This window comes from Neltuma alba, unplaced genomic scaffold (genome assembly GCF_004799145.2).
Source record: "Neltuma alba isolate B1F8T4 unplaced genomic scaffold, ASM479914v2 tig00001822_pilon, whole genome shotgun sequence".
Lineage (NCBI taxonomy): Eukaryota > Viridiplantae > Streptophyta > Magnoliopsida > Fabales > Fabaceae > Neltuma > Neltuma alba.
This window is the reverse complement of record NW_021632630.1, coordinates 90,330-117,157: the sequence shown is the minus strand read 5'-3', so window position 1 is coordinate 117,157 and position 26,828 is coordinate 90,330. Positions and strand designations below refer to the sequence as shown.

At 32.6% G+C, this 26,828-nt stretch overlaps 3 protein-coding genes and 1 pseudogene across 3 annotated transcripts; 1 reads left to right on the top strand and 3 right to left on the bottom strand.

The window, feature by feature from the left end:
* Positions 1 to 1,161: 1,161 nt before the first annotated feature.
* On the bottom strand, positions 1,162 to 2,216 carry LOC114712203 (NAD(P)H-dependent 6'-deoxychalcone synthase-like; annotated as a pseudogene).
* A 9,164-nt stretch (positions 2,217 to 11,380) lies between these two features.
* LOC114712181 (NAD(P)H-dependent 6'-deoxychalcone synthase-like) lies at positions 11,381 to 24,959 on the bottom strand. Its single transcript, XM_028896654.1, has 4 exons — positions 24,946 to 24,959; positions 21,650 to 21,652; positions 12,267 to 12,621; positions 11,381 to 12,182 (listed from the first exon to the last, which is right to left on the bottom strand). Exons 3-4 carry the CDS (start codon positions 12,593 to 12,595, stop codon positions 11,558 to 11,560), a joined length of 954 nt encoding a protein of 317 aa, XP_028752487.1. The 5' UTR covers positions 12,596 to 12,621; positions 21,650 to 21,652; positions 24,946 to 24,959; the 3' UTR covers positions 11,381 to 11,557.
* Positions 15,281 to 24,965, bottom strand: LOC114712198 (NAD(P)H-dependent 6'-deoxychalcone synthase-like). Its single transcript, XM_028896675.1, has 3 exons — positions 24,939 to 24,965; positions 16,129 to 16,463; positions 15,281 to 16,037 (listed from the first exon to the last, which is right to left on the bottom strand). Exons 2-3 carry the CDS (start codon positions 16,449 to 16,451, stop codon positions 15,413 to 15,415), a joined length of 948 nt encoding a protein of 315 aa, XP_028752508.1. The 5' UTR covers positions 16,452 to 16,463; positions 24,939 to 24,965; the 3' UTR covers positions 15,281 to 15,412.
* Positions 24,966 to 24,977: 12 nt separating this feature from the next.
* On the top strand, positions 24,978 to 26,238 carry LOC114712189 (NAD(P)H-dependent 6'-deoxychalcone synthase-like). The gene is made up of 2 exons (XM_028896666.1): positions 24,978 to 25,300; positions 25,392 to 26,238. The coding sequence occupies exons 1-2, from the start codon at positions 24,978 to 24,980 to the stop codon at positions 26,014 to 26,016; spliced, it is 948 nt and encodes a 315-aa protein (XP_028752499.1). The 3' UTR covers positions 26,017 to 26,238.
* The last annotated feature ends 590 nt before the right edge of the window (positions 26,239 to 26,828 follow it).

Below are 26,828 nucleotides of genomic sequence, written 5' to 3'. Positions count from 1 at the left end.
TTCAAAGACTTACTAAACATATATACTTTAAGGCTTGACGAGTGTTTATATAGGTATTTCATATTACTCGCTAATAAAGTTCTGATATTATAGTAAGATTTTTCTCTTTTATAAACAGTGAAACAAGTCTGATTGCTTGGGAGGCACATGATAATAAAAAGAACTTGCATTCTACAATCTAGTAATCAATGATGAACTTTTGATTTACCCACGTAATTTCAAGATCGCACTATTTTATTTATTTAACGATGATGTGCTATAACAACCTTATGCATGTCAAAATTAAATACTCCCTCTAATTCAAATATAAGCTAAACTTTGTTGCGAAAATTTGTTTTTTTAATAAAATAACATTCAATTTTATCTAAGCATTTAATGTTTTTTTTTTTAATTTATCCCTATATATTCTCTTTCCTTCTTGATTTATTTAATACATTCTTTTGCTTATTCCTTCATTAATAAGGGTATATTTAGAAAAAAAACTATATACCTTACATATTTATTATTTTAAACTGATTTTAACTAGTTTCTTGATAAACGTAAATGGATAAAGTTTAGCTTATATTTTGAACTCGAGGGAGTATAAACCAAAAGCTTGTTTATCTCATAAGCTACTATCACAAGTTTTTTAATCAAAATATTAATTTTATAATTGATTTAATCAAAATATGGATGTCTTATTCTTAGGTGGGTATGTGTCGATCAAGATTTTGATAGATAATTAGATATAGATTTTTATCCCAGCAAGCTTGGATATTTCAATCACAAGAAATTTAACTGAGTCAGTCAAAAACGGACTCCATGCTTTTCTTTAGCCTTGACCATATTGTAAAGTGTGATAAACATTTTGATTCTTCTTTACCTCCACAAGGAAGTTGCACTGTAATTTCCAAGTCTATACATGCACCTCTCTCACATAGAATATATCATTCCAAGTTGACTATATATATATATATGTGAGTTTAATCACATCGTTAAGAACATTAGCTCTCCGGCCAATAATCAGAAGATCGAAAGCTGTAATCAAATTAACTGCGACTGATATTCAAAGTTTATTAATTCTTCATATCCCGATACATAACTGCAGTAATTAATAGAGCTAAGAAAACAGAGAGATCAAGACGAGACCGTACTGAAGACAATTAACGTATTAAGGTTTTATCTGTGGTTTATATTTCTTCATCGTAGAGGTCTGGAAGCTGAGGCTTCGTGGGTCCCTGGATCAAACGTTGCTGCTTTATTTGACTTATTTTTTCATGATCATCTTGGGTCAACGACCAGCCAAAGATCTGAAGGTTTTGGTTCATCCTGTCTTTGTTGTAGCTCTTTGGCACGAAGGTCACGCCTTGCTCGTACAGCCATCTCAGACAAACCTGAGCGCTTGACTTGCCCCTCGCTTCTGCTATCTCCTTCACCACATCACTCTCCATGGCCTCGTTGGGTCCCCTGCTCGCTCCTTTCCTCAGCGGCGAGAACGCTGTGGTCACTATCCCTTTTGATTTGCAGAAGTCCAGCAGCTTCTTCTGCTGCCATGCCAGGTTCATCTCCACCTGATTCACCGCCGGCGGAACGGTGGCGAATGACAGTAGATCGTCGAGCTTCTTGAGGGAGAAGTTGCTGACTCCGATGGCTCTGGTGAGGCCCAGCCTCTGGCATTCTTCCATGGCCGCCCACACTCCCTTCAAGTCCAAAGGAACCACATCTTCCGTCTCTATAGGGAACGCGAACTTGCCTGGCTTAGCAGAGATGGGCCAGTGAATCAGATACAGGTCCAAATACTCCAGCTGAAGAGTCCTGCACCACAACATATACACATACACATACATATAAACTTAAGTCCTCCATTATTATTTGTGACCCTGAAACATATATGTCAAAGAAAGAAGTGAGACCTGAGAGAGTTCTGGAGAGAGGCAGGAAGAACGAGGTGAGGATGATTGTTGGTGCACCAGAGCTTGGAGGTGACGAAGGTGTTGTCTGGAGGGGACGAGGCCGAGCTGAAGAGCCTCCTTAATGGCTTCTCCGAGGGCAGCCTCAGAGCCATAAGCAGCGGCGGTGTCTAGGTGCCTGTAACCCTGCCTTATGGCTTCCACAATGGCTTCCTTCGTGTCGGCCTTGCAGGTGAAGTCCGGTGCAGACCCCATCCCGATCACCGGCATCTTCACCTCGCCGGTGGAAGAACCGAGCACCACTGAAGGAATGTCACACACTGCCATGTTTAGCTGCTAAGAACCTTAAGGCTTTTGAAGATATATAGCAGAAATACGTATGAGAGTGAATGAGAAAGTGTAGAGGAACATGTCCTTTTTATAGTGTCCGTGAGATACTTATGCGCGTTGTGTCGCGTGTGAACCGGCGGTCTAATTTGAATAGCTTTATTGTTATAGTTAAAAAAAAAAAAAGAGCAGCACTTGTTGGTTGTTGGGGAACCGGATCGTCTCAGAAGCAATTTTCCCAGCGGCCCTCAGAAGCCTAGAATCCTATCCGTTTAAATGATCTAAAAGCCCACATTACGCCAAGTCATGCAAATGGTGGTGGCTCAGTGGGTCCCACGAAACGCGCATTCTCGGCTTCTTTCTCCTCTATTTTTCTTTAATATATATATATATATATTTCCTCTCATCATCGCATCGCAAAAGAAAACAAAGCTGAGCAAAAGCTAATGATTCCCGCCTTAACCTTGAAATAATATAACATTGGTCACTAAAGTCCGCATGTATGAAAATAGTTTGGTTACCTTTGAGTAGTGAATACTATGAGTGAGAATGGTGGGAGACGGCGAAAGTGGGCTTAGTTTTAAATCATTACCGACATAGACACTTACATGTTCTTGATCTGGGTTCCACACCTTCCACAAATATTTTAATGGGGAACAACAATAATATTGTGCTCTTCACTTTTTTCCAGTTTTCCCTTGCTATATATGATGTTATAGTTTTGGGAACACTAATAGTATTATTATATGCTGCCACCTCAAATGTTGTAAGGAATCAAACTCCTAACATAGGAAGAGGAGGATGAGGATAAGCAGTGAAAGATAGGGGTGGGAGATGGGAAGAACAACCATGAAAGGCCTGGGGATGCAGTAGATCGCTGTTTACCAAGGGGTGGGAGTCGGAAGAGGAGAGAGAAGCCAAGCCCAAGGGTTGAAGACAATGAAACTGTTTCGTGGGACCCACTGAGCTAACATCCATTTTCATGACTTTGCGTAATGTGGGCTTTTAGATCATTTAAACGGACGGGATTCTAGGCTTTCGATGGCCGCTGAGAAATAGCTTCGAGAGGATCTGGTTCCGTTGGTTGCTGGGATCAAAATAAAACCCCGGGGCATACGATACGCCTCTAATCTTATTTATAAGATATTTTTAATACATATCATACAAATCAATAAAAATTTTAAAATTCATTAATTTTTCATTAAAATATAACAATTTTTAAATTTATCCCCGTTTAGTATATACTCTTTTTAAAAAGATAACTATCTATATTATAATAAATAAAGAAACACATAATATATTTATACTAAAAATTTAATAAAGTAACTTATAAATAAGATAAAAAAAAAACTTACACCTTCTATAAGATCAAAGGAATATGTGGGTAGATGCCATGTAGTTGGTAGGTAGGCAATTAAATTTTTAATTTGAAAAATTGGAGTAGCATCATATCTTTTGACTTTAAGTTTTAGCCGACTAAGGGCTTGTTTGGTTTGAGGGGAGGGGAGGGGAGAGAATGTTTTATCCTCACTTTGTTTAATTTGATTAAAATGGAAGGGAGGGGAAGAATTTAATGATCCATTATTTAATTCAAGGAGGGGAGGGGAGGGGAGGGGAGGGGAGGGATAGTAATAATCAATTTACCATTTTACCCTTACATATTAGTTTATGTTTTTCATTGATATATTATATAAATTAATTTACATCTTAATTTAAATTATATAATTTAATAAAATTCAGTCTTATCATGTTAATATGTGTATTAAAAAATTGGTACAGTAATTTTTTATTCTAATTAATATAATAATATATTTAAATAATCAAATTAACAACTTTTATATGCTCTAAGAAAAATGAAATTTTATTCTCTTTAGGCTATCTTTTTTCCAACTTTAAAATATATTTAATAAATAATATATTTATAAAAAAAAATTAATTTTATAATATTATAATTTTTATTTAAATAATTTTTTATTTTTAAATAAAAATTTATAATATATTTTTAATTATAATAATGTATTTTTTATTTTTTTACTTAGGATAATATATTTTATTTAAAATAAATATTATAATAATATATTTATAGGTAGAAGTGGAATATTAAAAAATCTATAAAGATATAATGATCTAAAAATTTGGTTCCCCTCCAAAAACTCCCAATTTAGAAGGGAGTTAAAATGGGAGGGGGGATATTTTAGCTCCCCTCCTCTCCAAAATTTTTAACCAAATGACGGGAGTGGCTCATTTTCCCTCCCCTCTCCTCTAACCAAACAAACCCTAAGTTGGAACACCTCAAGTTTTGTACTGAAAGAGTATGGTCATTATTAATTTATTTCCGCCGATGCAATGCATCTTTCTTGACACTTCCGTCATTACATTTTCATGAGTAATATTTCCGACGCGGAGCCAGTTTTCGGTGCTTATTATTTAATAAAAATTTTAAACTTATTAGATCTGGATTTTTTTATATCTCATTTGGATAGTTTAGATTTATTTTTCTATTTTTATTCATTCAAAATAATTATTTTAGTATATATAGAATCCAAAATAAAGATAATCTCTTAACTACTCCTCCTGTCCTTATTATAAGACCCAATTTGACTTTATTTGGTCCTAATTATAAGACCCAATCCATTTTGTTTCTTATATTTATGCATTTTTTTCCAAGATAATCCTTCTAATAATAATAGTTTTAGCCAATATACTTAATTAACAAGGATATTTTAGGAATGACAACACTTATTTATTATAAATAACCAACTTAACTTACTTCCTTAATCTCCTCAAATAAGTCAATTGGGTCTTATAATAGGACCGGAGGAGTATTATTCTTTCAAAAAATAATTTTTATTTAAAAATAATTAATTAAATATTTCAACACTTAGAAACTTCGGGACCAAAACAAGTCATAACTGAAGTTAGAATTAATGCTAATTAAGTTTGGGAATTATTAGCAAAGATTAAGGATTAAGGCTTATATATAATTGGAACTGATGAGATTAATTGATTAATTAACTGCAAGAAAGTACGAGTCTTTAGCTTTATAAAGCTTTGAGTGAGAGGCTCATACTTTGTGGAATATAATACTCACTGAATCACCCACTTAATTATCAATATAAATAGAGAAGTTTGAAATCGTAGATTGGATTATTGCTAATTTACTACAGACCATTTGTCTTCTAACCACGGAAAATAAGATATATTTTCAGGTGCGTAAATTTTAAAATAACTAAAACAGGGAGATTTTTTTTTTTTGTGGAGGAAAACACAGTTTGCTTTATTATTATCAATATGTAATAAAAATGAAGGGAATGAGTTTGGGTGTACATCACTCTTAATGAGTATTATAAACTTCTTAGATCATTCAGATTTAATTTTTTTATTTTTAATAAGTATAAAATAAAAAATAAAATTAATTTTCTAGTATTATTTTCTAAAAATAATTTTTTATTTAAAAATAGTTATTTAAAATTATTAAATTTAGACTCTTCGGATTTAATTTGAACCGTCAAGGCTGGCGACACGTCAAATTCAAATGGTGGGTCAAACATATTGGGGGACATATAGAATCATGTCAAAATATGACGAAAGATTTTCTCACAATTTTTAACAGGATCCTGAAATATTTTCGGGTGTGTTTAACATCTTGAAATTTATTTTTAGGTGATTTCAACACCTCGAAATAGTTCTTGATAAATTCAATAACTTAAAATATTTTTTTACGTATATTTAGTATTCTGAAATATTTTGTTGTATTTTAACACTGTATTTAGTACGGGGTTTTCAGAGAGGAGGGGAGAGGGGCTGGAACATTTTTTACTAGAGGGAAGAGAGTAGCTCCCCTCCCCTCATTCGGTTGGAACAATTTTTAAAGAGGGAAGGGACTCCCATTCCCTCTTTTTTTCCTCTTGGCCTCCGCTTTAAAAGTTGGGTTTTTTAGAGGGAAAATGAGAAAAAAAATATTTAATTTCATAAAAATAATATAATTTCTCTTTTATCCTCTCTTAGTCCTTTCATTCTACACTTCTCTCTCAATCTTACAATTTTAATAACTCTAATTAACTCAACTTCATTCTCCTCTTATATTCAACAATTTAACTAGAAAAATCAAACTACTTAAAATTTTGCTAAAAAAATTAAATGATAAAAATCATTGGGACAAAAAAAAAATGATGAAGAATTATAATATTTTTGAAAAAGTCGATATAGAGTAATACTACCCCTAATCCTAATTATAAAACCTTATTTGCAGTCTATAAATGAGATCTTATAATTAAAGTCGGGGGTAGTATTAATTACTTAAGCTAGATAATAAGCATCTTTTATTCTTTTAATTAGTTAAAAATTAAAAAATATGGACATAAAAGATAAAAAATGGTAAAAATGTAATTTTTCTTTTAAACCCAGTAGAATCAACGAATAACATTAAGGAAAGAAATTTGATTTCATTTTTTTATTTTTTTTCTCAATGAGTTGTGCTTGTGGCTAGTATTTTTTTCTAAGTTGATAAATTATCTCATACATATTGATAAAATAAAAAAATTATTTAAATTTTATAAGAGTAAAATAGTTCATTTTTGAATAATTCTCGTCCCTTCCCCTCTTATCTCAAATAAGATATCATTAAAATGACTCCCCTTCTTTCCCTTCCGATTAATCTAAACAAAGGATTATTAAAATTTCTCCCCTCTTATGTGAAATAGTAATGAAAGAGGATTGAATCATGGTCCTCCACAATATTCTTCTAAAAAAGTAAAAAAAAAAAAAAAAAGGTGAACAAAATAGTTACAGGAAAGAATATGGTATCACATCCATCTTCAATATTATTTTTACCTCTTTTACATGAAAGAGCTTCAAAATTTGAGGATTAGGTGGCAGATGAATTCTTTTGAGAGAAAAATATACATCACCACCAATTCCTGTCTCTACTGCGAAAAAAAATCCTGACACAGACTTGCAGATGAAAAAGCATAAAAAATGATACAAGTCTGACACAGATTCACACTAACACAATCGAATTTCAGAGCAACTTGTATATCAAACTATAATTTCCATTCAAAATTATTAATGTTCCTTAATATAAATCTAAAACTTCTGCTTCTATGCTATCTCCGAGGTCTTAACTTTGCCCATGCCTCTCGGACTTGATATATTTGTAAATTTTAGAGTTGTTTCAGACTGATAAAAAAAAACCTAATTTCCAGTTAAAATCGCAAGAAAAGAGTGAAATCTAAATTTCCAATAAACTCATGGGATGCAGCTGGGAAAATAAATTACCAACACGCAAGGAGAGGAAACAGGGAAGAGAAGTGAAGACTAAGAGAAGCACAGTTAAGAAAAGAAAAAAATTTAGGGCACAGGACATAAATATATATTCATCTATCTCTGAACAAATGAGCGTAAACTAACATTACTACTACAAAATACTTTATTTGTAGCATTTAAAAAGAAAATGCTATAGCTAGTACTCAATAATTTATTTTTTAAAAAAAGATATATTCTTTAAATAAGTGCTGCAGCAGTCTATTTATGTAGCACTCTCTCAAAAAAGCACTACAGCAGTCTATTTACCTTTTAAAAAAATTAAAAAAAATATTTTATAGTATTTTCTATAAAAAGCATTACAAGAGGTACAGGAGTTTCTGTAGCACTTTTTACAGAAGATTATTTTTTTAAAAAAATTTTAATTCGTGAAACTTGCTGTAGCGCTTTCTAAAGAAAGCGCTACAAAAGGCCTTTAACTTTTAAAAAAAAAGAAAAAAATAAGGAATTTTTTTTTAAAAAAAGAAAAAGCTAATGACATATTTCTATCTATTTTTTTCCTTTTTCCATTGATAAGTTTTTTTAAAAAAAAACTAAAAGCATTTTTTTAAAAAAAGAAAAAATATAAGGTACTTTTTTAAAAAATAATGAAAAACCTTATAGAAAACGCTACAGAAGCTGCCTTTCTATAAAAAGCCCTTTTTTTCATTTTTAATTTAGGTTAAAAAATACTAAACATTATTTTAAAAAATTATAAAAATCTCTTGCTAATGATATTTTCCTCTCTCTTTTTTTTAATTTTCACAATTTAAAGAAGAAAGCTAAAAGCAATTTTTTTGTAAATTTATAAAAATCACATGCTAATGACACATTTCCCTCCATTTTTCTTAATTTTCCTTTGATAAGTTTTAAAAAAAAAGGCAATGCATTTTTTTAAAAAAATTATATAAAATCACCTGCTGTAGCATTTTGATTACAGTATATCCCTCCTTTTTTTTTCATTTTTCCTATTTAATTTTGTACAAAATATTAAAGTATTTTTTTAAATTATAAAATCCCCTGGTAATGACATTTTCCTCTCTCTTTTTTTTCATTTTCCCTTATTAAGTTTTTTAAAAAAAAGCTAAATTCCATTTTTGAAAAATTAAAAAATATCTTCTATAGCGTTTTAAAAACGCTACAAAAGATTAGATGTTGTAGCGTTTTGTGTGCAAAACGCTATAATAGTTGCCAAAAACCTTCCCTTCGACTCCCTCCATTTTTTCCCCCCATTTTCCTTCTCTTTTTCTAACCTACAGCTCCAACTCACTCTCTCTGTCTTTTTCTAAACCCACAACTCTACCTCACTCTAACCCATAGCTCGATCTCTGTCCTTTAACTTCAAGACACCATTTTCAACTCTCTTTTTTCCCCACAGCTTCTTGTCATACCCCTTTTCCCATGTATCGCTACCACTACATGTTTTTCTAAGCTCCCCACTTCCCTTGTCCTTCTCTGTTGCCGCCTCCACCTTTCGTTCCCACCACGGTCCCTTCCTCCACCCCCACCCCTTGCCCATCCCAACACCCACCCACGCCACTCACGGTTCCCACCCCCTTCTCATCCCACCTCCCACCCACAGTCCCCACCTACACCCACGGTCCCCACCCTTTTCCCGTACCACTTTCCCAATCTATCCCCATTCTCATTCTTTTTACCCTTATTGTACCCCTCTTCCCCCTCACCACTTTCATTTAACTTTTTTTTTTTTTTACAGATTCTCAATGTAATTCAAATCAGTCTATAATACACTGTAAGTATTTTTTTTCAGCTAAATTATTTAAAATCTTATGTAGTTGGTTAAATTTTGTAAAATTGTTCCTTGGTAAAAACTTGAAATATGTTGAAAAATTAATGACATAGGGTTAATTGTTATCAGGTTATTACATGTGAAAATATGTGATAGTTATATATTTCTATTTTCTATTTTAGGTGGAATCATATGTTAGAATGGTCTAAATATTTAATCCGTTAGCTTTTAATGCTTTTTATTTTAGATTTGATATAAGTTGGCAAATATGATTTTTTGTTGTTGTTGTTGTTGGTTATAGTTGTGAAAAGTCGTTGAGCTGTGCTGGATTAATTGGTTGATTATAATTAAAAGAGATGGTTATGCCGTTATGCTGCCCATTTTATTTTTAGATAAATAAAAAAATATTAAAAGTATTAATAGATATAATAATAATTATGTACTTAACTATTTATTTATAATAAGTTGAAGACATGGATCGAAAATGAATGTCATCTAATCAGTATTCAATGGAATATATAAACGGGGTGAAAAAGTTTATTAGTTTTGCCCCACCTAACAAACGAGTATATGCCAAATATATTCGTTTGTTATTATGTAACAGACGAGTATGTTAGAATATACTCATCTATTTTTTTTTATAATAGACAAAAATAATGATCTTTTTTTCTTTGTTTTTAAAAACTGACAAAAAAGAGAGACGTAAAATATATATGGCTAAAGTATACATTTGGTCCTTTAACTTTATTTAAAGTTTCAATTTGGTCCTTTAACTTTAAAAGGTATATTTTTAATCCTTTAACCCTAAAATTGTTAATATTAAATGATAATTTTTTTGTAACAATCATGGTTGTTTTGAAAATTGAACTTAATATTATAGCATTTAGTAATGTTTTATTAACATTCATCAAGAGTTGAATACCATCGTTTTTTGTTAATGGTTTTAGGGTTAGAAAACTAAAAGTTTACTTTTTAAAGTTAAGGGACCAAAATGAAATCTTATATAAAGTTAAAGGACCAAACATATACTAAGTCAATATATATTTTGTAGTAGTGTTGTTACTGATTGGCGGAAGCCTAAACTTGGTTATGTTGTAATTATTCTTGCTAAGTTAGAAACCTTAGCTTACAAGAATCGGATCTCCATTTCTGGATTTCTGCGTGCCATCCATGAACCCGGTTGTGCTTGTCTTCTTTCTAACGTTCCAATTTTTTCGAATATTCCTAAGGAAAAAAAAATGTTACCTTCTGTGGCTTCATAATTACTTCTAGTCTTTAATATAAAATCTAGTTGACTAATTTGAATATATTAAGAAACTTATTAAATTATTTAATTATAGTATATGTTATATGATCATTTAAAAATATTTCAGTGTACAATTAGATTATATATCAATTTATACGAATAACAAATTAATTCAGAAAAAACGATAAACATAAATAATTTAAGATAATTTATTAATTTTTTAAATAAGTCAATTGAATTTTATATTAAAAATAAGAGGAAGTATAAAACTTTTATGTTAGGACCCTAGGGTCGTCCCAAGCCCATCTTTTGTAGTTTTGGACTTAATGCACTGGCCTTCTTTGACATTTTAGGAGAAATTAGTTAAATTTAACAAGCATGTTTAATTTCTGTAAATATTATTAAAAACTCACAACATGGAAAATTACACGGAATGAAACCTGAAAAAAGAAATTGCATTATCATGTCAAAATACCAGCTCATCCTTCCATCGTAACTACACGAGTTTCCACACCTAACGCGAGACTTATATATACAGATATACGTATCAATCTCAATGGATTCTAGAATGTATGTCTGCGCGCATGCGGGAGATCTTTTTCCCCATTGTCGTTACATCACACGTGGGAGACTTTGATATGCATATGCAGCCTGCAGGTAAGTCTACGAATGACGCGTGGAATTGCTTAGGCGGCTACATAAATTTACTCTTCCTCCGGCCGCCTCCACTGCTCCTCCACATGCTCGCCTTCCCTGGCCGGGTTTAGGAATCTTGTCGGAGCCCAGCTTAGATTAGGGGGCATAAAAACCTCCGATAATCATAAGAATTGAGATCAAAAGTCGTATTCAATTTAACTACAAGTGATAGATTTTCAAAGTTTATTCATCTTATATATCCATAACTGCAGTAACAGAGCTCATAATAAGCAAATATCCAACAACCACTGTATAACAACACACTGAAAGCAGGATCAACTGAATAGTGCGATGTCCTAGTGGTTTTATCTTTGTGCTGTGCAGAATCCATCAAATATTACTTGTGCTTTATATCTCGTCATCGTACAGATCTGGAAGCGGAGGCTTCGTGGGTCCATCGATCAAACGTTGCTGCTTTATTTCACTGATTTTCTTATGATCATCTTCAGTCAACGACCAGTCGAAGATTTGCAGGTTTTGCTTCATCCTTTCTTTGTTGTAGCTCTTCGGCACGAACGTCACGCCTTGCTCGTACAGCCATCTCAGGCAAACCTGAGCGCTTGATTTGCCCCTCGCTTCTGCTATCTCCTTCACCACATCACTCTCCATGGCCTCGTTCGATCCCCTGCCCACTCCCTGCCTCAGCGGCGAGAACGCTGTGATCACTATCCCTTTTGATTTGCAGTAGTCCACCAGCTTCTTCTGCTGCCATGCCAGGTTCATCTCCACCTGATTCACCGCCGGCGGGATGGTGGCGAATGACAGCAGCTCGTCGAGCTTCTTAATGGAGAAGTTGCTGACTCCGATGGCTCTGGTGAGTCCCAGTCTCTGGCAATCTTCCATGGCCGCCCACACTCCCTTCAGATCAAAATGAACCACATCTGCTGCCTCTATGGGGAAAGCCAACTTGCCTGGCTTAGCAGAGATAGGAAAGTGAACCAGATACAGGTCCAGGTACTCCAGCTGAAGATTCCTGCACCACAACATATAGAGATATAAACTAAATCCTCCATTATTAATGACCCTGAAACATATATATACCAGAAATAGGTGAGACCTGAGGGAGTTTTGGAGAGCAGGAAGAACGAGGTGAGGATGGTTTTGGTTGCACCAGAGCTTGGAGGTGACGAAGAGGTGTTGTCTGGAGGGGACGAGGCCAAGCTTAAGAGCTTCCTTAATGGCTTCGCCGAGGGCAGCCTCGGAGCCATAAACAGAGGCAGTATCAAAGTGTCTGTAACACTGTCTTATGGCTTCCACTAAGGCTTCCTTAGTGTCGGCCACCTTGCCGGTCAACTCTGGTGCACACCCCATCCCTATCACCGGCATCCTCACTTCCCCTGAGGAAGAAGAACCTAACACCACACAAGGAATCTCAGACACTGCCATGTTGAATTAGCTGCTAAACCCTAGAGCTCGTGAAGATGTATAGCAGAAATTTCTACGAAGGTAAGGGATAACTAGTTTTAGTAAAGTTTGTGCTGGGGGAGAGAGAGAGTGAATGAGAAAGTTTATAAGTTGAAAAACATTTGTTGGTTGATTCCTTGTAGGATATTCCTCATTTCCACCGATGCAATGCACCATTTTCTCTCCCGTACGTCATTATCTTTAGTTACATGAACCAGTTTTTTCAACGCTTAGAAATGTTTCGTGGCCGGCCAAAACAAGTCATCGGGGGAAATTAGAATGCTAGTTAGGTTTTGGAATTCCCAAAGGATTACGGCTCGTCAAAGTTGGAACTGATAGATGAGTTTAATTAATTAATGCCAGAAAGTAAGAGCCTTTAGCTTTTTTCATAAAGCTTTAATTTGAGGCTTCTACGACATTGTGGATACTCATTGAATCACCCATGCATCAATATGTATAATCAGAGAAAGTTCGTAATCATAGCTAGATTGGATCATTACTATAGACCGTTTGTCTTCTCTCACCAGGGAAATTAAAGAAGATATAACCTCGTCCTTCTTTCAAGTTATTTGTTTTATATATATATATATATATATATTAATATTACTAAATGGGTTAATATAATATTTGTTCCATTAAATTTGTCCTCATTTTGGTTTTAATTTCTCAAATTTCAAATTAAACCATAGGGCAAAATATATAGTCTATGTTTTTATTGGATTCTAGAGACTAATGTTTTAAATGAAAAGAAATTTAAAAGATTAAAACCTATGGTTTAAAATTTAAAAGATTAAAATCACAATAAGGATAAACTTAAAATATCAAAGTTTGTATTAACCCTATACGTATGTGTGTGTGTGTATATATATAGAGCTTTCCGTTCATGAAAAAAGAAGTAGAAAATTATACGGAATGGAATATGAGACAAAAAATTGCATTGTCGTGTCAAGATAGGAGCTCATCCTCCCATCATGACTATACGAGTTTCAACATGTAATGAGAGACTTTATGTGCACATCTACGTATTAATATTCTCAATGAATAATATATATCTAGAATGTGTATATGTGCACATGAGGCAGACTTTCTTCGGAATTAGTTTGGCTACTCGTAACGAGTATTATGATACTTATCATTGCGGGCAAAATTTACACCGTTCAAATATAATTTTAATAGTCTTGATTTAAAATTTTTACCTAATGATTTTTAATTAGAAAATTATTTTTTAAGAAACCTACAGTTAAGAAATTCCATTGTATTTATTTTAAAATAAAATTTTTTTTAAATTAAATCTTGACCATTCATATTAGATTTGAACAATTGAAATTTGATGAGTATTATAGTGTTGATCACCGAAACTGATTCCCACTTTCCCCACCCTTTTGGTTACATCACATACAAGAGACTTTGATAATTGATATACAAATGCAAGTTAGTCTATGAATGACGCGTGGAATAATTAATGAAGCTTTCACATTTCAACGAAGACAAAATTCCTCTCGTATATATATTTTGTACATTATAAAATTATTTTTTAAATTATAGTTTAGTTTCCATCCCAACACCCTTTTAAAAATAGGTATGCGTTTGGCCAATTTGTTAACAATATTTTTTTTTGTAAAAAAAAAGTTTAAGTAAGTTAGGTTTTAGGGGCTCGCTAAACATACTTTAATGCTTGAAGAGTGTTATATAGGTATTTCATATTGTCCACCAATAAGGTTCTCATATTGGTAGTAAGATTTTTCCTTTTTATAAGCAGTTATGAGTAAACAAGTCATATTGCTTGGGAGGCACATGATAATAAAAGAACTTGCATTTCTACGATCTAGTAATGAATGATGAACTTTTGACTTATCCGACGTAATTTCAAAATCGCACTATTTTATTTATTTAACGATGATGGTGTTATGGCGCACCTATTCATGTCAAAATTAAGTATAAACCAAAAGCTATGTTTATCTCGCAAGCTACTATCACAAGTTTTTTAATCAAAATATTAATTTTTATTATTGATTTAATCAAAATATAGATGTCTTGTTGTTAGGTGGGTGTATGTCGATCAAGATTTTGATAGATAATTAGATTATAGATTTCTCATCCCAACAAGCTTGGATATTTCAATAACAAGAACATTTAACTCAGTCAGTCAAAAACGGACTCCATGCTTTTCCCTTAAGCCTTGACCATATTGTAAAGTGTGACGAACTTTTTGATTTTTATTTATCTCCACAAGGAAGTTGCGCTGTAATTTCCAAGTCTATACATGCACCTCTCTCATATATGAATATATCATTTCAAGTTGACTATAAAAATATATACTCCTGCATTCGTTAATATAAGGTCTCTTTAACTAATTTGATTAGATTAAAAAAGTTAGGTAAGTTAGTTAATTATAAAAAATATAACATGTTTTTTTCTAAAGCACTATAATCATCTTTCTTAATATCCTTTCTGCCTCACTTACTTAATTATAATTGAGGGAGTATCTATAGGAGTAATTTAGGAAAAATTGATAAATATGAGAAATAGTTATTATATTTAAGATCAAAATTAACTTAACAATTAAATCTTATATTAAAAATCAGAGGAGTATATGAGTTTCATCACATCGTTAGCTCTCCGGCCAGTAATCAGAAGATCAAAAGCTGTAATCAAATTAACCGCGACTGATATTCAAAGTTTATTAATCCTTCATATCTCGATACATAACTGCAGTAATTAATAGAGCGAAAAAAAACACAGAGATCAAGACGAGACCATACTGAAGACAACTAATATATTAATGTTTTCATCTGTGGTTTATATTTCGTCATCGTAGAGATCTGGAAGCTGAGGCTTGGTTGGTCCCTGGATCAAACGTTGCTGCTTTATTTCACTCATTTTTTTATGATCATCTTGGGTCAACGACCAGTCAAAGATTTGAAGGTTTTGGCTCATCCTTTCTTTGTTGTAGCTCTTTGGCACGAAGGTCACGCCTTGCTCGTACAGCCATCTCAGACAAACCTGAGCGCTGGACTTGCCCCTCGCTTCTGCTATCTCTGTCACCACATCACCCTCCATGGCCTCGTTGGGTCCCCTGCTAGCTCCTTTCCTGAGCGGCGAGAACGCTGTCATCACTATCCCTTTTGATTTGCAGTAGTCCAGCAGCTTCTTCTGCTGCCATGCCAGGTTCATCTCCACCTGATTCACCGCCGGCGGAAGCGTGGCGAATGACAGCAGATCGTCGAGCTTCTTGACGGAGAAGTTGCTGACTCCGATGGCTCTGGTGAGTCCCAGCCTATGGCATTCTTCCATGGCCGCCCACACTCCCTCCAAATCCAAAGGAACCACATCTTCCTCCCCTATAGGGAACGCGAACTTGCCTGGCTTAGCAGAGATGGGCCAGTGAATCAGATACAGGTCCAAGTACTGCAGCTGAAGATTCCTGCACCACAACATATAGACATACATATAAACTAAGTCGTCCATTATTATTAGTGACCCTGAAACATATATGTCAAAGAAAGAAGTGAGACCTGAGAGAGTTCTGGAGAGCAGGAAGAACGAGGTGAGGATGATTGTTGGTGCACCAGAGCTTGGAGGTGACGAAGAGGTGTTGTCTGGAGGGGACGAGGCCGAGCTGAAGAGCCTCCTTAATGGCTTCTCCGAGGGCAGCCTCAGAGCCATAAGCAGCGGCGGTATCTAAGTGCCTGTAACCCTGCCTTATGGCTTCCACAATGGCTTCCTTCGTGTCGGCCTTGCAGGTGAAGTCCGGTGCAGACCCCATCCCGATCACCGGCATCTTCACTTCGCCGGCGGAAGAACCTAGCACCACTGAAGGAATCTCAAGCACGGCCATGTTTTGTCTGCTTAGAACCCTGAGGCTTGTGAAGATATTTAGCAGAAATATGTATGAGAGTGAATGAGAAAGTTTAGAGGATCATGTACTTTTTATAGTGTTCCATGCGTGCTGAGAAATTCTCAGGTGAACCAGGTATGGCAGGTAACTTATGGTCCGACGAATACAAAGACGACAAGTGCAGTTTATGGGTCTCTCCCTCCTGCTTTTTTTTACCGTTCACAACCCTTCTTTTTCCCATACGCTCCACTCTCTTCTCCTCGCCCAGCTCTCTCTCTGTTCAGCTTTCCTCACACGTCACACATCCTTCTTTCCCATTGTCTTCCCACTTGGTCATATGTGAGAAGGATGATCAAGATAAACTATTTAGGTACTTGTTTTATTTTTTAATTATTGGAGTTGTGTGGGGTAGGCCAAATTATTTTTTAAATACATACACATAAATACATGTATATTTCTCATATATATTAGATAATATATTATGTATAAGAATATTGAAATTATATGAGAGAATAAAATCATATATCTTATATATATTATTAACCTAAAAGAATAATAAAATTTTATTGAATATGTAATTTTTGAAATTTGTACCATTCATATGCCTTTGTATTATACATAGATTTATTTTTGATAAAGTTTAATATATTTATTATAAGTTCTTTTTATATATTATCTATATGGAATAATAGTTATAAACTACTAGCTCAAGTCCTAATTATAAGACCCAGTTGATTAATTTGAGGAGATTAAGGAAGTAAGTTAAGTTAGTTATTTGTAACAAATAAGTGTTGCCATTCCTAAAATATCCTTGCTAATTAAGTGTGTTGGTTAGAACTATCATTATTAGAAGGACTATCTTGAAAAAAAAAGTATAAATATGAGAGACAAAATGGATTGGGGTCTTATAATTAGAACCAAACTAAAAGTCAAACGGGGTCTTATATTAAGGACCGGAGGTAGTATTATAATTTTTTTCTCTACGCTTGCTGGGTCGAGTGTGGACCGGCGGTCTAATTTGAATAGCTTTATTGTTAGTGTTGGGCCCCCGGGGGGGGGGGGAGAACACTTGTTGGTTGTTGGGATTAAAACAAAACGAAGGGGGGAACAAAAACCCATGTTGGTTGATGCCATGTAGTAGGTAGGCAGGTAATTAAATTTTTAATTTTAAAAAATGGAGTAGCATCATTACTTTTGACTTGTAAGGTTTAGCCGACTCAGTTGGAACACCTCAATTTTTCTACTGAAAGAGCATGGTCACCGATGGAATGCGTCTTTCTGATTCTTCCGTCATTACATTTTCAGGAGTAATATTTTTATTATGGAACCAATTTTAGTACTTATTATCCTTTTCTATTCTTATTATTTTAATAAGTATTTTAAACTCATCAGATCTGATCACCTATGTCTCATTTAGATGGTACATATTTATTTTTTATTTATTCAAAATAATTATTTAGTTATATATAGAATTTAAAATAAAGATAATATCTTAACTATTATTCTCTCTAAAAATATTTTTTTATTTAAAAATAATTAATTAAAGATTTTAAATTTAGATTGTTCAAATTTGATATATACGGTTTAGATCTGATGAGTTTAAAATACTTATGAAGATGATCAGCACTGAAATTAGTTTAGAAAACAAGTCATAACTGAAATTAGAATTAATGCTAATTAAGTTTGGGAATTATTCCCAAAGATTAAGGATTAAGGCTATTGTATAATTGGAACTGATGAGATTAATTGATTAATTAACTGGAAGAAAGTAAAAGTCTTTAGCTTTATAAAGCTTTGAGTGAGAGGCTCATACTTTGTGAATATAATACTCACTGAATCACCCACTTATAAGATATGACATCGTCCTTCTTTTATATATATATATATATATATATATATATATATATATATATTTTCAGGTGCGTAAATTTTAAAATAACTAATTAAAACACAGTTTGCTTTATTATTATCAATATGTAATGATGATTGAAAATGAACGGAATAAGTTTGGGTGCTTTTGATGAGCACTTTAAACTTATCGGATTATTTAGATTAATTGTTTTATTTTTAATAAGTATAAAATAAAAAAATAACATTAATTTTTCAAGTGTCATTTTCTAAAAATAATTATTTAGAATTATTAAATTTAGAATCTTCGGGTTTAATTTGAACCGTGAAGACTGCTCATATTGCTCATCCATGACTCCCGCCGGTCGAAAATGAAGTTCGATCTAATTTGATTTTTTCTCGCGCGCACGCATATTTTATATATATATATATATGATATTTTCTGTGCACGGCTGGCGACACGTCAACATTCAAAGGATGGTTCAAACATAGAGAGGGATACGTAGAATCATTTCAAAAATATGATGAAAGATTTTCTGACAATTTTTAACAGCACCCTAAAATATTTTCGATGTGTTTAATATGTTGAAATTTTATTTTTTTTAGTGCTTTTGATATTTTGAAATATTTTTTGATATATCTAATACCGTTAAATATTTTTTTAAGTATATTTAATATCTTGAAATTTTTTTTATACGTTAAAGTGTTGGATATATTTAAAAAATATTTTAAAATATTAGATACGTTACAAAATATTATCAACATTTAGCAGAGCGGAGTAGCTGAGCATGAGTAGTTCATTTTTTCCCCCCACAGCACAAATGCGACTACAAACTTTTCGTCTTTAACACGTACGTAATTTTCCGTCCTTTTCAGGATTAACATACTCTTTGAAAAAATATTTTGAACTCGCAGTTCTGAACAGCAATTGTTTTTTTAAAATATTTTTAATATTGAGGATGGAGTTTAAAATATGAAAGTGTCTTTCTTTAACGTGGTGCTGGTTTCTTGTGTGTGTGTCCAAGCCAATTATTTTTAATATTCTGATGTGAAGTGTTTTAAAATAAAGACTTTGAAAAATATTCTTATAAATTTAATATTTTTTTAATTAATCTATTCGAATCAAACTAATTAAATTAATTAGACTGTTATAAAATGACTCTCAAGAAATCATAATTTTTTTGTATTTTTAATTAGTAAGATCGATTCCAATCAATTTTTTTTTTTGCTAAACAACTTATTAATATTAGCTGGTAAATTTCTGAGCTTCTAGAGAAAAGTAACTTTCATTAACCCAAAACAAAGTTATTGATATCATTAGAGAAGAAAAACTTAATTCAATAGAATATGCCCATATAAATTATAAATTATTTATCTTATATCTTTTAATATAGTAATAAATGTACACAAACGTTGAAGGTTCATAAAGCTTGATGTAATATATAGACCTTAATTAGATTTCATATTTGATTTGTCAAAGTTATATATTCAAAAGCAAGCTAGTTAGTAAGCGTTTGTATTGGATCTTAATTATACGCGTGCACCAAATTCTCTTCATTTGACTACAGCTGAATACAAGATAATATACACTATTAAATTATTTTAAAAAAAGACCTTGGGCCACATTTGACACAAAAATTGTTTGGACATAAAAATATAAAAGTAAATAATCAAGATACCAATAGGGCTCCTTGATACCAAATGTTTTGTTTTTTCCAAAAAGATAATACTACCTCCAGCCATAATTATAAGAGTTAGTTGACTAATTTGAGTAGATTAAAAAAATAAGTTAAGTTAGTTATTCGTAATAAATAGATATTGTCTTTCTTACAAAATCCTCGCTAATCAAATGTATTTGCTAGAATTACCATTGTTAAAAGGATTGCCTTAGAAAAAAAATGTATAAATATGAGAGACAAAGTGGATTGAGATCTTATATTTTGGACCAAAGTAAAAGTCAAAGAAGATCTTATATTAAGGATTGGAGGTAGTATTAAAATTTGAACCTTCTATCCCATATACACCAAAATTTATCTAGAGGTTGATATATGTGGAGGCTATGGGAATGTGCATAACATTTTTTTAATTTAATTTGTAACAAAGAGTTTGAGTAATTTGGGATTTAAACTTATCAAAACATAATTAAACCGAATGCATCAAAAATATAAAGTACAATCTCATCTATCCGTTTAAAACTCTTAATCAGATTACTTAGAAAACTGATTCATCAATTTACTGACCTAATCAGTTAACCCGAATTGAGTTTTAACGTCATCATATAAATCAGTACTAATCAAACTAGCGGGTTGGTAGTGAAAGTGTTTTGCTTTTCACGTGTGAAACCGGCGAGTTCAAATAAATGACTGATGAAGTTAGGGATAAGTTTGACCTATGGCTTTATAGATAAACGAAATGAAATCTTTATATCGTTTGAATATTCCATATTTTGTTATATTTATACATGTAACAAAATTTTACCAAGTCATTTACAGACTAAGAAAAAGTATGATTAACTAAGAGTTTTCTTTGTTTTTGGCCAAAAAGATTCACTAAAAGTTTTCATCAGCTACTTTTATCGCCACTGATTTTTAGTTTCTTTCGTGTTTATGAGATTCTTCGACTTGGACAAAGGCTCCACCAATGTTCTGGTAATAACCTTGTAAATAACGTTTAAGTTTTCTTATAACTTTACTATGCTTCCAATTTAATGAAATTGGGGTCTTATCTATTTAAACATGAGATTGCAAATCTAATCTTGAATGCTTACAATAAGTAATTGAATTCCTTTAGATGGATGAAAAATGACCAAAAAAAAAAACATAAAATTATTGTCTTTAATAAAACATTCTTTTGGTGGGCGTATGTGCACGTGTTTAAAATTCTCTGATTAGGCATTTTTTTTTTATAATCCAAAGTATCCTTAAGTCACTTTTCGACTTAAGACTAATTTTTATCGGGCTAGAAGTTTCAAAGTTTAAACCCTCCCAACAAGTATGCTTTCCTGAATTTGAATTTTTGTTCTCTTCCTTACAAAAATAAGATCACTTACCATCTCAACTAACAGCTTCTTGTTGGGCCAGTCATCTTCAATATGTTTATCGGCTTCCATATGTTGTTTAAAGCAATATAAGAAATGTTTTAACTTTAAAATTAAAACAATTTAATTTTTTTATTTTATTCGGGATGTTGGCCTGTTGCATATAAATAGAAAAGTTATGAAGAAAGTCAATATTGTGGGGGCATTGATAAACAATACTCCTTTATTTCTTAATATAAGACTTATTAACTAATTTGAATAGATTAAGAATGTTAATTAAATTAGTTCATATAATATATATTTTTTCTAAAACATCCTAAGCATTTTTTTTAATTTTCTCTTTTACTTGATTATTGTTGAAGAAATATCAATAAGATTAATTTAGAGAAAAAAATTGATAAATATATGAAATAGGTCTTACATATCAATATTAAATTACTAGTTGGGTCCTATATTAAGGACTAGAGGAGTAGTAATATTTGGCCAAAAAGAAACGATAAATAATAGTTATATACTTATTTAAATATTGCATTATAAAAATATTCATCTAATCATGAGAATTCGCCGTTTGCTGAAAAGTCGATCACTTGCACAAATGTCAATTCGGGAGTAGGCTTTCTCTGTAGGTTTGCCAGAATTCGAATGATTCAATTATTTTAGAAGAGAATTATAATGAGATTCTAAATAAAAAAAATAATTAAAAAATAAGTCTCAGAAGTTATCATTCTCACTATAGGACTTGTCACTATAGACTGTTGAGTTTGTTATTGAGACCTTTTAGTAATTATTTTTCTTCTGTGAGATTTGATTGTAATTTCCTCTTATTTTATTGTTTAATGTTTGATATATATTTAACTTGAGTAAATTACACAGCTTTAAAGATAAAAACAAGCTAAGTGGATCGGGAGCTTAAAATAATTAGGGTTTGTTGGATTTCCATGCATAATAGAATGCATTCAAACTCCTAAGTCTTATTCGGATGGTCAACACATTAGTTTTATAAGAAAGAAAAATTATATGTATATGTATATTTATATAGTATGCACTCATCAAGCATATAATGATCCTATACAAGAAAGGATTGACGTGGTTACTTTTAAAATAGAATAGTATAACTTTACTAAAAAATGGTTCTAAGATGGATAAAAAGACCATTTAAGGTGCTGGTAAGAGAAGAGTATAGGAAGATTGAAAATAATAAGCAGTGAAGTTATTAAGTGGAACCTTTTAATTGATTAATTTATCCAAAAAATTATTTATTAATAAAATACAATAATATTCGTGTAATTTATATAACCGATTCTTGACATTAAAATGTCACCATCATCTAGCCTTCTCACAGCACAATCTTTAATTTTAACTTTAGTATACATGATTAACGTTTCCCAAAAAAAAGTAATAACTTTATATCGTAGTCTTGTTTCTTTATAGCTGCCGGCTGCCAGACGGGACAGAGACTATATAAGAAGGACAAGTCTTTATCTTACAAGTGGCTCCACCATAAATTTTTTAAAGAAATTAAAGCCTCTTTGTATTCTTCTAAGTAATTAACATATGTTTGGTAAAGTAATAGGTTCGGTACACAATTTCAATTTTTTTTTGACCAGAAACACAATTTCCAATTTAGTCACATAAGATATTAAGTACAATGATATGATATCATAACATCTTTAGGTCATTTCATTTAGAATATAGTTCTGTTGGAGTATTTAAAAATAATAAATCATGCTTGTTGAGTTGTTACATTTGTTGCTCTCTTTATACTAAACTAAATGTAAATTGAGAAATTTATTTTGATATTAAATATAAAATCTCAAACTAATTTGTCTCATATGCAAATTTATAATTTTTTGCAAATAATATCATTTTAATTGTACGCTCATATATATGCTAAATAGGGTTTTATCAATGAGCCAATGTAAATGATCAAAGAGATATTTTAGAAAATTTAATATATATTTGTTACATATAATTAATTAAACTAATTTTTTAATTTCTGTAAATTAGTTATTTAAATTTTACATTTAAAAATTTACTGAGTATATTAGCTCATAGCTAATTCCTATGGGTCTTTGAAAATTAAGAAATTAAAGTTGGGTCTTCACTTCATGAATGGAGATTAATTAAGTATTCATCAACTAATGTGTCCCTTTCAAGGATGCTTGGTGATTTATTGTCATTGTAATGCCTTTATGCACCTGTTATCATGCTAATAATTAATATAATTCTTATTTTCATTTCATTTTGTGGTTGTTAACATTATTATATACATAGTCCAAATTCAGACGGCGGCAGAGATATGATTATAATAGATCTGATAAATTAGATTAGGTGGATGAACTTTTTATAGAGCAAAAGACATTGAAATTTGAAACATACAAGATAAATAATTTTTTTCTTTGAAATTTTTTAATATTTAACAGACAATTCTGTTTTATCCTTCTGTGATGATCATATAAATATACACTAAATTTTATTTATAAAAAATAAAAAACTATGTACAATATAATGCATGCAACTGTTTTTTTTTTAAAAGCTATATTCTACTTTATTTAAGGAAAAATCTCAGAAAATACCACTTGAATTTCAAAATCACAAATCAAGAATTTCTACAAAATATGTTTATTTACTTTTTCAAGTGTAGCAACTTGTTATTAAAAATAGGGAACAAAACTGATTTGAGATTTTAAAATTCAAATGATTTATTTTTGAAATTTTCCCTTTATTTAATCACTCTAAGGGTGACGAGAGAAATAATTGTCCCTGAATGTACTCATCTAATTCTTTTTTCAATCATATTATTTACAGATCATTATATAAATCAATAAGATATACTTTATCTAGATTAAAAATAATATGCTTAGGCATGTGGACCCGGCTTCAACTTCGAATAATTTTTATGATAAGTGGTTAATTTTTGAAGAATTCCATAATATAAAATTTCATTCTAATACATTGAAAAGATATATATATATATTATATAAATGTGTCTGGTTTAGTTTTTTGTATAGGCTGCATATGCCTTGAAGAAACATGATAATATCATTGTTATGACCATATACATTGAATATATATCCCCTCGGGTTTTAAATACAAGACATATTTCATAGTATAATTATACTATAAAATAGGTTTTATATTTAGGATTGGATAGAGTATATAATATTTAAAAGGTATGGGATGCGACGAAATACTAGTTCTAGATATACTTAAAAAAACTGAAATGAAGAGACCAATCATAAAAAGAAATTATATGAGAAAGATGCAGCAGGGATCAGGGGAACGGAAGAAATTAGGTGCATGCTACTCTTAGTGGAAAATTTGAAGTAATCCATTCTTTATTATTGAATAATCTAAAGTGCGCGCGCACCAGTCAAGAAAGGAGTGCTAAGCATAATATTAATGGCCACCTACTTCCAATGAAAGAGGAAACGCAGAAAAATAACAAACTTTTCAAACATGAACAGTATCCCACAGCACTCCACCATCTCAAAAAGCTCACCTATAAAGACGACATGTTCCTCAATACTTTCTCATTCACTCGCGCCACAACCAAAAACCTTATCAGCTAGCTATCCCTTGCCTTCATACATATTTCTGCTATATAACTTCACGAGCTTTAAGGTTCTTAGTAGCTAAACATGGCCGTGCCTGAGATTCCTTCAGTGGTGCTCCGTTCTTCCACCGGCGAAGTGAAGATGCCGGTGATCGGGATGGGGTCTGCGCCAGACTTCACCTGCAAGGCCGACACCAAGGAAGCCATTGTGGAAGCCATAAGGCAGGGTTACAGGCACTTAGACACCGCCGCCGCCTATGGCTCTGAGGCTGCCCTCGGAGAAGCCATTAAGGAGGCTCTTCAGCTCGGCCTCGTCCCATCCAGACAACACCTCTTCGTCACCTCCAAGCTCTGGTGCACCAACAATCATCCTCACCTCGTTCTTCCTGCTCTCCAGAACTCTCTCAGGTCTCACTTCTTTCTTTGACATACATGTTTCAGGGTCACGAATAATAACGGAGGACTTAGTTTGTATGTATGTGTATATGTTGTGGTGCAGGAATCTTCAGCTGGAGTACTTGGACCTGTATCTGATTCACTGGCCCATCTCTGCTAAGCCAGGCAAGTTCGCGTTCCCCATAGAGGCGGAAGATGTGGTTCCTTTGGACTTGAAGGGAGTGTGGACGGCCATGGAAGAATGCCAGAGGCTGGGCCTCACCAGAGCCATCGGAGTCAGCAACTTCTCCGTCAAGAAGCTCGACCATCTGCTGTCATTCGCCACCGTTCCGCCGGCGGTGAATCAGGTGGAGATGAACCTGGCATGGCAGCAGAAGAAGCTGCTGGACTTCTGCAAATCAAAAGGGATAGTGATCACAGCGTTCTCGCCGCTGAGGAAAGGAGCGAGCAGGGGACCCAACGAGGCCATGGAGAGTGATGTGGTGAAGGAGATAGCAGAAGCGAGGGACAAGTCAAGCGCTCAGGTTTGTCTGAGATGGCTCTACGAGCAAGGCGTGACCTTCGTGCCAAAGAGCTACAACAAGGACAGGATGAACCAAAACCTGCAAATCTTTGAGTGGTCATTGACTGAAGATGATCATAAAAAGATGAGTGAAATAAAGCAGCAACGTTTGATCCAGGGACCCACCAAGCCTCCGCTTCCAGATCTGTACGATGACGAAATATAAACCATAGATGATATTTGATTGATTAGGGTGTCATCGATTCTGCAGAACACAAAAATAAAAGCCTCCCCTTTAGTCTATTCGGTTAATGGATTCTTTATTTCTGGGTGGTGTGCGTAATTGTTCGGTTTATCCCTTGTCATGCTTATTTTGAGCTGTGTTGTTTTGGAAGTCGGAGATATGGATAGTAGACTATGAATATATTACCTAAAGTTTATTTATCTCTCCTCACAGTGATAATATTAGAAGCAGAAGAAGCAAATAAACGATAATCACTAGCTTCTGTGAATATCTATGGCAAAAGCTCAGTATCGTGACACTTGAAGTCATTAAACATGAGAGTACTCACAACCATAAGTTCAGTGAAGGTTTCCTTAGTCCTGACCTGTGAATGTGCACAAACAAAGAAATACTACCTGCTTCGGTGTTAACTATAAGAACTAATTGGTGGTACTAAATATAAGACCCTAATCTATTTTATCTCTCAAATTTATAATGTGTTTTAAAAAATATCTCTATTATTGTAATATATTTTCAGCCAAATGTGTTTCAATGTTCATGATTAAATAAGGGTTATTTAAGAAATTCAACACATATTTGTTATAAATAATTAACTTAACTAAGTTAATTAATTTTTCAAAATTAGTTATCTAGTTCTCGTATCAAAGGCTGGAGGTAGTATATATAGAATGCTTTGCAAATCCATGATATAAATAAGGATGTCATTTATCATCCCCGGAGTACCTCTAATCACCAGTGATTCCTTGGAGTTTTCAGTCCGTGTTTGCATCTGCCATTTGCGTTCATCAAAAAAC